General features: G+C 37.9%; 1 protein-coding gene across 4 annotated transcripts; it reads right to left on the bottom strand.

Annotated features, from left to right (window-relative positions):
* Window positions 1–4,503: 4,503 nt before the first annotated feature.
* On the bottom strand, window positions 4,504–13,083 carry LOC103135964 (casein kinase I-like). Of its 4 annotated transcripts, XM_007549011.2 has the most exons (8): window positions 12,970–13,083; window positions 12,285–12,369; window positions 11,892–12,040; window positions 11,704–11,811; window positions 10,760–10,870; window positions 9,361–9,464; window positions 6,637–6,660; window positions 4,504–4,792 (listed from the first exon to the last, which is right to left on the bottom strand). In XM_007549011.2, exons 1-8 carry the CDS (start codon window positions 13,015–13,017, stop codon window positions 4,738–4,740), a joined length of 684 nt encoding a protein of 227 aa, XP_007549073.1. In that variant the 5' UTR covers window positions 13,018–13,083; the 3' UTR covers window positions 4,504–4,737. The 4 variants fall into 4 exon arrangements, with proteins under 4 accessions (XP_007549073.1, XP_007549075.1, XP_007549076.1 ...); XM_007549013.2 differs by lacking the exon at window positions 6,637–6,660 and having other exon boundaries at window positions 12,970–13,082; XM_007549014.2 differs by lacking the exon at window positions 10,760–10,870 and having other exon boundaries at window positions 12,970–13,081.
* Window positions 13,084–14,389: the final 1,306 nt, after the last annotated feature.

Raw genomic sequence — 14,389 nt, 5'->3', positions numbered from 1 at the left:
CTGAAACCATCACCGCCACCTAGTGGTGGGAGGAGAGAAACGACGTGATAAACCTTTCATTTCAGTGAACATTGGAATTTCACTCTTAAAAACGAAAAGAAAACCTCTCCATGTCAGACCGAGAAAGGACCGAATTAGTTATGCAAGAAATTAGTAAAATGTTTACAAATGACATTTTCTTGGGGATTGTTTAGACTTTTAAAGCTCCTAAGCAGGCTTTTCTGTACATCACTTTATTTAGTCATCTATGGAAAAACGACGGTGGCTTTTTCTCATTACTATTTAGTTACTATTTGTATTTAATCAACATAAACTCCAACTTCCCCTCCAAAAAAATGTATTGCACACGTCCTTCTAGTGAGTTTTTTTCCTTCTTTCTTCCAGTGTTTTTAATCCAATTTCTCCTGTTGATTGCAGCAAAAGTATATGAGCCACATTAAACATGATTTTCAGAAATTTTATAAAACGTAGAAGCATATTGTGTGACGGCAACCTAGGCAGAATCAGTGAAAAGTTGTTGGGGTTTATTAATGCTCGTTCTAAAGAACTGACTGGGATTTAACTAAAAACTAAGACTATTAATAGAAAAACTGTTGACAGCAGTGACACCAATGTGCCTTTGAAAAGATTAGCTCTTTCCTACTCAATAAATGTGGTCACATTAATGGTTTGATTTCTCTAAAATGTGTGAAAGATTGTGCAACAAATGTAATAAATTATAAGTGCACTGATTGCACTTTTCATGCCGATCATCGATCTTTAAAAAGCCTGATCAGCACATTCAGATTTTGTCTGATACTGTACTTTTTTTTTTGAGAAGTTGGCAACAGTGACCTTGTAGACAGTTCTGTCACGAGGTCAGTTTCTCTCATAGCAGACTCTGCTATGACACTCTCTCATATCAGAGAGAGTCTCATAGTAGACTCTCTCTCTCTCTCTCTTTCTTAAGGAAATCGAGACCGATTTATAATAAATTATATGCAGGCTGAAATCCATTTACAAAACTTTACCACAAATTTCTAAAAAATAATTATCACAAGTAGACTGAAAAAGGTGGACAGATCTTTTATTTTACATAAAAAGGGTGCAAATTGGAGATTCCCTTTAGGTGCGGAGGGAATAAAAAGTGATTTTTAGAAGGTTCATGTGTGAGACACCATTTCATATGAATCTGAGAAAAACAAAGAGAGAGAGAAAAAAACAGTCATCTCAGATAAAAAGGCCATTTACCTTTCTGCAACTTAAATATATGAAATCAATAAAAAAGAAGAAATGGTGGGTCCTTCATATTTGAAGCCCTTGACTAACTCATTCAAATACATTTTTTTGAAGTGACATTCATATTTCAACACAATATTATTTATTTACAGATTAAGGATTTCTCTTAATCACAGCTCTATTTAAAAAAAACAAACAAAAAAAACAGAAAAAACGCAGAGGGAAAGATAGGTTCTTGGAGCTGTACAATTTGATTTTCCACAGTCTGAGAAAAAAAAACAAATCAGAAATCACTTTTTTTTTAATAGAAATTCCCAACAAAGACTACAATTGTGAGGCTCTGTACAATTTACAGTTCAAATAATCAGCACAATATTGCAGTAAATATCACCTCTCCCTCAAAGAAACAGTAAATCAAACAACCCTACAGTACAGCAAAGAGGGGTGGGGGGAAAAGTTGCCGGGGACCAAAAAAAAGACCATTCATGCGCTCATTTGCTTTGATTTGATTTACACGCGTACACAAATACACACAAACGAAAGCCATAAACCCTGACTGACATGAACAGTCGGAACAAAACTGGAATGTGTAGCAAATAAAATAAAATACAAAAATAGACAGAAAAGGTCGCGAGGAGCGGAAGCTGCTTCGTGTCGCGGATCCAACATTAAGATAAAGAGACCGCTCGCCATGCAGATAGAGCTCACGGTGAGTGTGTCGCTTTAAGACAAACCCAGAGAGTTCAAATCCAGAATAATATAGCTATATATACCAGCTCAGCCAGAAGCTATAGAACTAGATGCTGCGTCACAAACTCAGCAGGGAAACGTAAGAGTGGGTCCACAAGGCGGTGGGTTTGGCCCCCTTCCCTTTTTGGACTTTTAAGACGGAACGAGTCGTTAAAAACACCGCCTGGTATGGCACCGCTGCTCTGCAGAAGAAAAAAAAAAAGAGAAAAAAAAAGAGAAAGAAACGATAGGCGACGTGTTCAAGGACACGGGATGGAGTGAAAAAGGAAAACATTCATCTCGATATTTTCCTGGCACAGGAAAAGGCATGGGCTAGTAGTAAAAGTAGTAGTAGTCTCGGAAATGGCACTCGGCGGGGGAATTCAGGGCTGGGAGCGGAGAAGGCTAAATAGTCTGGATTAATCCATCTCGATAAACGGAAATCTTTTTAGCACAGGACGCTGGAGCGACACGGATCCAGCTGTCCACGGACGACCTGACCTCAGATCGAAGAAATGAATAATCGGTCATTCAAATAGCTTCTTCTCCCATCGTTTCCCCGTTAAATCATTTACGTGGAGTTACTGCGAACAAAGTAACTCCACGTTAGCAAAAAAAAAAAAAAAAGAAGAAGAAAGAAACAAAAGAAAAACAAAAAAAGGATTTCCTATAGATTTACATATTCAAGTACTTTCAATAACAATAACTTAGGCTCCCCGGAGAAAGTCACGCGCCGGGTTGAGAAGGGCGGGGCTTAAAAAAACAAACAAAAAACCGGGCTGTACAGTGTAAATACAACAAGGAAGCAGGTTTACATACGGACTCATCTACAACATTCTAATGGAGCAGGTCCACGAAACGCCGAAGCGGACACTCCACCGAGTGTCGCTTCATCTTACACTTACAAGGTGTCTGTGCGCGGAGGGACCGGAGGGCTGAGTGGAGGGCGGCCATGGCACCAAAACTAAGAAGAACGAGCCCTCCCCCAACCAGCACACTAGGCAGCTACAATTAAAGTAATAAGCACGTTCAAAGTGGATTTTTTTGTTTGTTTGTTTTGTTTTTTTTAAAAAGGCAAGGTCTCCTCTGGGAAAGCCGGGGTCAAACAAATGTAGTGCAGTAATAATCAAGCTTTGTTTTGTTTACCCCCCCCCATCTCTTTCCCTATAAAAACCATGGCTAACTGGAATGAAAACGACAAAACAAAAATAATAAAATTACATTAGACAGAATTCACATTAGCATATAATGAAAACAAATGAAATAATTCTTTTTTTTTTCCTGTTATGATAGGCAAGGTGAGATATTGTTTCAAGGCATTCCTCCGCCGCCGAGTTTCTGTCCGTCTCAGCAGCGGTTCGAGCGGCGACCCCGACGTCGAAACATCTCTTTGCAGCACAGGGGCGGTGGTGGCGTTGGAGGGAGGGGAGCGCCTTCGGTTTTGGCTTTTTTTTTTTGTCCTTTATCCGTGGGGAATACATATCCGTGTTAAGAGAAAAGCCGTGGCCGGCCTTTAATGGCTGCGAAACAGTCTCTTGCTTTGGGTTTAATCGTTTGGAAATCACACACACAGACCAAAAAATAAAAATAAAAATTAAAAAAAATCTCACAACCATGCTGTTAACTTGCTATCCAAAGCGGCGAAACAACGCGGCGGTCAGTTGAGTTTGGTGGATGGAGGTTAAGGCATTGGACAGAGCGGTTTTTAGAGGCGGTGACTCTCCAGAGCATACTGTCCTTCCAGGGTGGCATCGTCTGATGTCTGCTGTGGTCACAAAGTCCAGGAAACCCTTCCTAATCTGAACTGAACTCAGTTTTTGGTCTCAGTTTTTTCTCTCTCTTCTTTTTCAACAACAAAAAAACCCCCAACTAATTTCGTTAAACCTCTTTAACTGCAACTTCCTTCCCATGCACTGGAGAAATAACAGAAATGCTCCAGTCATTTCGCTCATCTGTCAATACATTCAGTGTGTATGTAGTAGTAGCAACAGAGTGGTAAATGGCATTATTTTTATTTTGTTATTTTTTATTTTTCCTTCAAGCCCCATGTAGAAACATCAGGTCGCTGCTCATTATCGCCAACAGTAAAAAGAGGGACTGTAGTGTATTTCGGTTCAACGACGGGACATCCTGTGAGAACTGGAAAGACTGCTAATACTCCTTTTCGCCTTTGCGTATTCAGCTGCTTGTCCTGCATCGAGAAATGATCCAGAAAAGATAAAAAAAATAAAAATAAAACGAGTTGGCAAACTAATGAGGAGGCGTGGCAAGATGAATCACGTTGAAACAATAGGACCTGATGGTGCGATGGAGGCGAGATTCCACAGGAAGATCCTCTCTTCCTCTCTCTCTCAAAAAAACAAACAAAAAAAACATACGCGAGACTTTAGCAAAAAAAAAAAAAAAGAAAGAAAGAAAGAAATATGGCAACAATGATGAGAGAAAAACATTTTGGTTGTCATAGAGAAAAAAAAACCCCAAAACATTTCTTGGACGCCTGACCTGTAAAACATCCCATATAACTTAGAGTGGAGGGAAAAAAAAGAAAAAAAAAAGACTCCCATCATAAGACATGTTTCCTATACATCTCCACAAACCACGGTTTGTTTTTTTGTGTGTGTTTGTTTTACTCCCCCCCACCCCCGTCAAAGCGGTCCTGGCCGAGAACAATTCAATCAGAATCTTTCAGTAGACTCCCTCTTTAATTCTGAGTGGGATCATCCAGGTTTCTGAAATCACAATCGACTGTAAGCGGACATGAGGAACGATTCGTTTCCGGTCCCCGGCTCATCATTTGTGCCTCTGCGTGTTCTTCTTCCGTTTTCGCCTGAAGAAACAGCAGCACCTGCGGACAAAACAGGAGAGACGTTAACGCGAACGTACGAGCGGCAACGCATGACGCAGAGGAAGCGGGTTGCCTTAGAAATGCTGCTACAATGTAGAAGAGTTAAGATTTCCGTGGCTTAAAAATCATTTTAGCATCAAGAACAAGGTGAAAGAAAGCACTTGCATCCACTGTGCGTCTGGACGCTTAGTCACTACCAAGGTTTTCATGTACAGGTGCGTCTCAATAAATTAGAATATCCTCAAAAAGTGACATTTATTTCAGAAATTTCTTCCAAAATGTGAAATTTGTGCAGAAAGTGCTTAAATGTGCATTTATTTTTCATAAAATAAGTTAATTGACATTACAGAAAATAGTCATTGAGCTAAAAACAAACAAAACAAAAAAAAACGTCATTGCTAAAGAAATTTATTCCAGAGTTGTATCCAAACATCAATGGAAAGTTGAGTGGAAGGAAAAACTGTACAAAAAAAAGTGCCATTTATTTTGAAAAGCCAATTCATAAATTTGGTGGACAATCAAAAGCTGCGGACTTTCCCTGGGATCGGTGCTTCGAGAGCTGCCAGACACCAACATAAAAAGCATTAAAACACTAATTCATGCAAAAGGAATCCCACCCAAATATTCTGAGCTTACCCCACCGAATGCACTCAGAATATTTGCACAACACATGGACAAAATGTTCAGCAGGCGGAAGTATTGGGTTGTATTTTTTTGTTTGGTTTTCAAAAACTGAATATTAGGTTTAGGGCTGAAGCAATTAATCAGATTAATCGATTATCGAAATAATCATCAACTAATTTCCAAATCGATTAATCGCTAACTGGGCTATACAGACTCAAAAACAAGCCATTTTCTGAAAGAACACCACACTCAGAGCAGTAATTCAGCCAAAACTGCACAAAATAATGTATAGATTTTCTTATGTTTCTGAAGTTAAGTCAAGTAGATGTTTTTGGGAGATTTTTTAGCTGAAGATGCATCCTATGCTACATATACTCAAGTGTACACTAAAGGAAAGTCATATTAACACATTTTATGCAATACAATGTCTATTTTCTTATCTAAAAAAAGACATTGAACTATTTGTTTATTTGTATCTTTTAATGTATTTCTAATATTGCATAAAAAAGCTTTAAGTGGTTAAATGAAAAATCTGCAGAATGTGTCAATTTTGATCAGATTAATCGTCAGAACAACCAATTATTTAAACAATCATTAGTTGCAGCCCTAATTAATTTCCATAATAATAGGAAATTAGCAGAACCAAAAGCTTGATAGATCACTTCTTGTTTGTGTAATGCAACTAAAGGTTCTACCTTTTGATTCAAATGATTGAAATGACCTCGACTTTTCAAAGATGCTCTCATTGACTGAGCGAAACCTGTACATGGAAAGAGAGGGCGACTTTTCCCTGTATGCGCTAAAAGAAAAGCACATGAAAAGCACAAGACATGGCGAGCCTGAGCGCTCAGTAAGAACACACAGAGACAAGACATAGGACAGTGACTGGGTTCTTTTAGATAAATAATGTCAAAACCAATAAACAAATGCTTAAAGCCTGTAAAGAAGCTACCGAAGCCTCATAGAAAGACCAGCTTAGTATTTCTGCCATGATCCGCCACTAGTTCCAACATCATCGTGAAAAGAAGAAGCACTACTTAACTTATTGCTAAAATGACTGAATTAATTGGAAAAACAATAGAAAACCGCACTTGGGTTCAAGGCAGTATTGTACCAGTGAGAGTCTGCTTAAACTTAGTGAGTAACTCCACTGGGCCCAGCCTAGGCCGGTCCACTCCCTGTCCCATGAGTATGATGTGGACAAGCAGAGAGGGACTCACCACAGGTTGAGCATTTTCACGCAGCTACAGAAGAAGAGAGAAGAAAGAGTGTAAAGAGAAAAGAAAGGTAGATTAATACAGCAGGACTAGGTTGATGGGAGTCGGCGCACAAACGCCAAACACACACACAACACACACACACACAACACAACACAGGTGGACACAGAGGGAAAGACAAATTAGAAGAGGAAAAGGATTCCATCTGATTTATGTAATGCTGCTGAACTGATTAGTGTGTCAAGTTAAAGTCAAATTTACACTCATATTCTGAAGGTCTCAATTTGCACAAAAGATTGAAGGGCATAAAAACAAAAGAGAAACCAACACCAGTACAAAAACTGGATTTGATTGGAAGAAAACATCCTGCACTTTGAGATATAGAGAGATTTTTTTACATAATCAATTGGTTCAAGCATATTGCTTAACAAGTTATTATTCCTAAATGTCTAAGAGAGCAGTTGTAAAGTTACAAAGCCTGATTCGAGTATTTCAATTATATTTCCTAAATGGTATCAATTTTTAGTTTTTTGTTTAGTTTTAACCAATTTTTATTTATTTTTATTTATTTTACATTTTTTTCTAAACACAAGAGGAAAACATTGCTGTAGTTTTTTTGTTACAGGCAGAAATTTTGAATCCAACAGAAAATGAAGTTTGTAGATGATCCACACTTAAAGCACAACCCTTTGTATCCTATGGTGATACAATGAAGCAAAAAACATTTCATGAAAACATATTTTAAATAACATTCAAGTTTAATTATTGAAAGATTAGTTGAGAAATTAGCTTCATTCAGGTTTGCAAACCGCACTCCACATCAGCACTTGTGTTGTGCTTACAATAGTTTTTAGTGTGGAAGTTTCTACTGACAGAAGAAGAATCAAAACTAGCTGTTTTCAATATCTGTGAGCTGTTCAGGAAGTTTGAAACAGAAACAAATGAAGACATTTAAGAAGAAACTTTTTTCTACAGAAGCATGCTGGCAGCTCATTCTACTGCTTAAGCAGCAGACTTAAAAATCAACAGGAAGGCTAAATCTACCAAAGAAAAGTTTACAATGCCAACTCCATAGTCATTTTGATGGTTCTTGAAATGAAATGAAACTTTGGACATTAAGATCAAGCTAATTAATGTCAGAAAAGTCTAAATCAAAGCACCGCTAATGGAAATGACTATTTTAAACGGACCTCAAAACCCACGTGAGATTATTTATGCATTCATGATATTTTCCTTCATGAATAAATATAACACCAAAAAGCCATCCATACGTGCAGTTTTAATTATTCATGGGTACAGACAGTACTGGCTCAAAAGACAAAGCTAAGCTGCTTCGGTCACCACGTTTACATTTATTACGGGTAGTTTCTAATCGCAGGCCAGAAACACACTATATGATAAGGCCTTAAATAAGCCGGCCATCATGCTAAAGATTTGTGTGAGCAAAGCAGAGACCTGCAATCTGAATAAATGGGAGAAACCTCTGCTGAAGGTGTTTGGTCATGATGGTTGTCTCCTGAGAATGAAGGCAGGAACTCAGGAAGGAGTGATCAGCTCAGTAGGACTGAAAAATCCCCTCATCTATGTCTCTGTTGGTACTTCTGCTAAAAGGTGATCAATCATCTACTTCACTGTAACATGAAGTACAAAAAAACGTACAAAAGAATGCACATCATGCAGGTGATGCCTGCAACAGCAATATGATGAGGCTAATAAGAAATTAAAAATGTCTTTAATAATGAAAAGAAACATTTGCCCCCACTGTATGTCAGTCTAATTTACATTAAATTGTTTATTCAGTTTACTTTCTGTAAATATTTCTCTTTTCTTACTTGAAGTAAAGAATAACGTGAAAAAAGCCATATATAGGAGAAAGGATTAAATAAGTTTGCACTTCTGCCTTCCTCCTTTCCAAACAGACTATCAAAAAAATATATATTTTACTGTTTGAATTGTGAATATGTTTGAAATAAATAAACTAAACTATGGTTCCTGTTGTCATCTTTGTCTTTTCCGCCAGTGGAAACATCCAGTCGTTGATCACATATGTGATGTGAAAAAAAAAAGCGTTTCCATTGCAGTTTCGTAAAATAGACTAATTTATCCTAGCTCAAAAATTGATTGAAAAACGTAAGTTTGTTTGAAATTGGAGTGTTTCCATGAAGCCAATTTATTTTCAGAATCCCAGTTGTTTAAAATAATCAGCATTTTTCCTGTTTCTTAAACATGTTTCAAAAAGCACTTCCTCAAATATGTGGACAAACAAAACAAAACAAACAAAAAAAGAAACCCAGCTGCTTTCTTAGTGCCTTTTTGTTTTGTTTTTGGAGACATACGTTTCTAAACCTAAATGGGGATAATAATATGATCCCTTTATTTTGTGTTGGATTCAAAACTGTGAGCAAAACTTTGTGGATATTCTGCTATCTTAAAGCGGAATCAACATCACTTTTTTAGTCAAATTGAATTACTATATTTAAAGTAAAGGCTACATAAAGCACCACAATGGAAACTTGAATCTTATTAATTGATCTGCACCAAATGTAAGTATTTGAGAGAAATTCACTGAGATAATGTGACAGAGAAACTCGAGTTCAGTAAATTAAGACTATAGCAAGAGGTCTAGGCTGTAACATTACCACAGAGAGGTACAGAAGGAGGAAGACTGGAAGGAGGAAAGCAAGAGAAGGACATGGAAGAGAGGCGCAGAGGGCCCAGGATACGTACTTGGGCTCGTCGACCACTTCCACATCTGCCTGAGGTGTAATCGGGGTGTTAGATTGAGCCAGCGGGTCGTCTGCGTTCAACTCGCCGTTGGTTGAGCTGACCACCTGCATCAAAGACGGGTGTTACTTCTGATTAAAAGTTTGAAACTGCCACAGTTTCACCCAATAATGCTGGCCAGAAACAACACGAGACACAAACACTTCAGCAGCTCAGCTCTGGTTTAGAGTCTCAAAGCCCATTTCCAAGAGTCTTCTTCCCCAAACAACATGGAGGGTAGAAGCCCAATAAAATGCTCAATCTAAAGTTATAGTTAAGTAACACACCTGGTAAATGCTGGTAAGCATTTTATAACACGACTAAACAAACAGTGAGCAAAGATTTTAACATGAAAGGTAAAAGCTCCCCCCAAATAACTATTTAGAGTTATCAAACTATATTTGTAGCTCAAATTGTGAAGTCTACACAGAAAAAAGTACTGTACTCGTTATTCTCAAGTATCATTAAACTAAACTTTGTTTGAAGTGCATAATGAATCTCTGTAATTCAAAGAATTACCGAAATACAATGAAAATATATATTTAGCGGTTCAAAGGTGTCTTTCACTGTAAAGTTACAGCTTTTCAAATCCAAAATGAAAATGTAATAATTTATTTAAAAATATACTAATGTAGGTTTTTTTTAAAGCCTACTTTACTGTATTTTATTAAATCAATTTAAAAATTTAAACTTGACTAATTGCACCTAAAATCAAAGTAAATTTTATGGATAATTTCTCATTTGCCCTCAACATATTTACACTTTGAGCAAACCAGGTTAAGGTAATAAATAAATAAATAAATAAATAATAAAAACAATAGCCAGAGTCGCCCTTTGAGCATAACAAACCATACCCAGCATGCATTTCCTTGGCAGAGCCAGTTCATCCTGCCATGCAAAAGTGTGCTGATTTTATAAAAGAAGTGCTCAGACTCAGAGTCATTAAATGTAGAAACCAGAGCTCAAAATGCAAAACTGCTTCCAGATGCCAAAGAAAAAAAAAAAGGAAGAAAATTCTCTTTGAACATGTGGGGTGGGTGGCACCAGATCACATGCATACGGTGGAGCAGAAAACAACATTTCCCAGCCAGGGGTAAAGCAAGTAAAACGCTGTAGATCTGTCTCACATAAAATGCAAAGCTACGATGTAAGACGACAACAAAAATATTGTATTCACTTCATAAAGTCTCATAAAACTCTAAATAAAAAAAAAATGTAATAAGAAAGACAACTATGCAGGGAATTGTTGTGTTTACATTTTAAGTGCTGGGATACTTTATGAGACAGATCTGACTTCATGGAGGCTGTGGGGTGAGGGTGGTGGGGGCGGGGGGTGTTGGCTGATCGGGTAAGGGGTGTGTACCTGCACTGAGCCCCCGTGCCTGTCCGCTGCCAGGTGGGAGGTCAGATAGGAAGAGTTTGCTTGCCGTGTGGGCTGCACCTCCCATGCTCCTCGTCGGTCTGAGCCTGCCGTCTGCTCGGGGGAGTCGGGGGTTGCCATAGTGATGTGAGGGGGGAAGTGGGGTTCGGGGGTGAGGTGGGGGGTGCAACGGGAGAGGGGAGGAGGGGTGAAGGTGATGGAATAATTGCATTAGAAAAGATGGCATTTGGGTGTGTGAAGCAAGGTACCATGCGAAAGCGGCATGACCAATGAGGAAGGAAACAAAATAGTAAAAAATAAATAAATAAATAAAAAACATGAATTAAAATAATAAAAAAAAAAATCTAAGCAAGGCCTGAGTCTAAAGCCAAAGGAAAGAAAAAAAACAAAACAAGCTCTTGCAGCTCGAATTGCACCGAGTACAGAAATTCAGCCACCCACATATGGATGAAAATCTTTTGAAATAGCACAAAAGTTACTAAAATGCGCTCCTCAAAAAAAGGTAATTTCAGACTCCCTTACGAAAATATTCAAACCACTTCAGCGTTTATATATTTTATTTTTTGTCTCATTATTGTAACAATGCTTTTGTTAAACATAGGAGTAATGATGTGATGACTTCCTGAAGGAGGAGTTTCAGAAAGTTTTAGAGACAGAGGCCCGATTTCAAAGTGCTACATTAGGAAGTAACATTTTTTTTATAGTCACATTTGATATGTACATCATTTTTATAACAGCTGAAGGTAACATGGTTAATTGATTATGCTGTGAAATGGCACTATATGAATGGAAAACACACAGCACTGCCCCTTTAAAAGATCAAATCAGGCCGGTTTGATTCAATATTCCTGCACATCGCTTTGTAAACCTGCCAAACAGCTTCCCCTGTTCTTACTGGAACCGACTCTCTCTGCTCTGAAACATACCTGATTTCGAACCGGAGGGTGCTGCGAGGGCCGTTCTCTGTGAGGATGGCTCTCTCTTGTTACCGCAGAGGCACCAGAGTCTATATGGACAGATCCCACCGGCGTGGGCTGGCGGAAAGGAACGAAGAGGCGAATTCAAGGATTGGCCTATTTAAGGCATAACCTTAAAAACAACAGGGCTCACTTACTATCTGCCTCCCAACCCAGTCGTAAGTATAGTCAAACGTGTATCCTTTTCTCTCAAACAGCTCAGTAAACAGAGTCCTCAGATATTCGTAGTCGGGCTTTTCAAAGAAGTCTAACCGCCTTACATACCGCAAATAGGTGGCCATTTCCTCTGCGTGAAAGGAAACAAAAAAGAAGCTTCACATGGGTTACCTGAAAATGCTAAAGACAATTTACTGTCTAGCAAAAGTTTATGACAGACCTACGAATGTCATCTTCACAGAGAAAGCTTTAAAACAAACTTAATTGATATTTCCTCCATTTCTAGGAAATACTATTTCATTTTAAGAATTACAAAGATTATTATTTTTTTAAATAATCAAAGTAAATTCATAAACTCATCGGCAGCAGCATACCTGGAAAATTCTCACAGAGGACTTCAATAGGAGTGTTTCGTTTTGTATCACCAATCTTCTGGTATCTTTCTTTCAAGGTGTCAGCCTAAAAAAAAAAAATTTAAAAATAAATGAGAACATCATAAAAGAACATTTCAGTTCTATTTTCTGGAATATTAACTTTTTATTGAATAACACAAAATGGTTAAAAACATGCTAGAGAAATCTCTTTATGGAAAGAAAAGAAAACTCAAAGCACATTTTAAATGTGGGATCTTTCATCCCACTGAATTCCTTGAGGTGAATTGTGAATAATTTGCTGCACATCTCTCCACCATGTTCCAGTCTACAAAACCTACACTAAGTCCAAATCTGGACCGTCTATGGATCAAATATTTGAGATCACAACAAGTGTCCAAAATGTATTTAATTAGTGTGAAGGGTAAAAATCCCGGTAACATTTTGTCTTGTTTTTATTTCATTTATTGACATTATTCTATGAATAAGTAAGGCAACAAAGTAGAGACACATTTTATTAGTTATTTTTAAAAGACAACGTATCAACTTCTAATGGTAAAAATGGAAAAACTTATGAATATATACACTATTACATCAAATGCGTTTCTATTTAATGATGAATGTTTTCCTAAGCAAGATACGAAACATTCTCCACAGACTCGGTGACATGGCCATGCCCTCGTCATACCTTTAGTCCTTGCCAAGGTAAACTCCCACGTAGAAAATACATGAACATGTGCCCTAAAGCCTCCAGGTCATCTCGTCTGCTTTGCTCTGTATGAACACATTATTATTATTATTATTTTTTTTTTTCATTTTTACATTTCATTTACAAAAAAACAAGGCTTTAAACGTTCGACATATAGGACTTTGGTAAGTAAACCTTGACCTTTTTCCCATTTTTCAGGTTAAATTTACAAACTTTAATGTGTTTTTGCAGGATTTCATGTGAAAAGTTAAACACAAAGTAATCCATGATTGCGAAGTTGAAGCAATGCAATATTAGAAAGGTTTTGACAGAGGACTGTTGCTCTGTGGGTAGAGTAGTAGTAGCTTCCTCCTGCTACGTGGGCAAGGCACTAAACCTTATGGTGGGTTCACACCAAACGCGTTTTGAGCGTCAGGCGCCTCCGGTTTACATNAAAATCTCACAACCATGCTGTTAACTTGCTATCCAAAGCGGCGAAACAACGCGGCGGTCAGTTGAGTTTGGTGGATGGAGGTTAAGGCATTGGACAGAGCGGTTTTTAGAGGCGGTGACTCTCCAGAGCATACTGTCCTTCCAGGGTGGCATCGTCTGATGTCTGCTGTGGTCACAAAGTCCAGGAAACCCTTCCTAATCTGAACTGAACTCAGTTTTTGGTCTCAGTTTTTTCTCTCTCTTCTTTTTCAACAACAAAAAAACCCCCAACTAATTTCGTTAAACCTCTTTAACTGCAACTTCCTTCCCATGCACTGGAGAAATAACAGAAATGCTCCAGTCATTTCGCTCATCTGTCAATACATTCAGTGTGTATGTAGTAGTAGCAACAGAGTGGTAAATGGCATTATTTTTATTTTGTTATTTTTTATTTTTCCTTCAAGCCCCATGTAGAAACATCAGGTCGCTGCTCATTATCGCCAACAGTAAAAAGAGGGACTGTAGTGTATTTCGGTTCAACGACGGGACATCCTGTGAGAACTGGAAAGACTGCTAATACTCCTTTTCGCCTTTGCGTATTCAGCTGCTTGTCCTGCATCGAGAAATGATCCAGAAAAGATAAAAAAAATAAAAATAAAACGAGTTGGCAAACTAATGAGGAGGCGTGGCAAGATGAATCACGTTGAAACAATAGGACCTGATGGTGCAATGGAGGCGAGATTCCACAGGAAGATCCTCTCTTCCTCTCTCTCTCAAAAAAACAAACAAAAAAAACATACGCGAGACTTTAGCAAAAAAAAAAAAAAAGAAAGAAAGAAAGAAATATGGCAACAATGATGAGAGAAAAACATTTTGGTTGTCATAGAGAAAAAAAAACCCCAAAACATTTCTTGGACGCCTGACCTGTAAAACATCCCATATAACTTAGAGTGGAGGGAAAAAAAAGAAAAAAAAAAGACTCCCATCA

Source organism: Poecilia formosa, unplaced genomic scaffold, assembly GCF_000485575.1.
Source record: "Poecilia formosa unplaced genomic scaffold, Poecilia_formosa-5.1.2 Scaffold29, whole genome shotgun sequence".
NCBI lineage: Eukaryota > Metazoa > Chordata > Actinopteri > Cyprinodontiformes > Poeciliidae > Poecilia > Poecilia formosa.
This window is presented reverse-complemented; position numbering and strand designations above follow the sequence as displayed.

Coding starts and splice junctions, on each gene's coding strand:
- LOC103135964 (XM_007549011.2), bottom strand. CDS start 13,017: ATGTTCATGTATTTTCTACGTGGGAGTTTACCTTGGCAAGGACTAAAG. Junction 12,370..12,969: donor TACCTTGGCAAGGACTAAAG/GTATGACGAGGG, acceptor TTTTTTTTTTAG/GCTGACACCTTGAAAGAAAG. Junction 9,465..10,759: donor GGCACGGGGGCTCAGTGCAG/GTACACACCCCT, acceptor TCTTTGATGCAG/GTGGTCAGCTCAACCAACGG.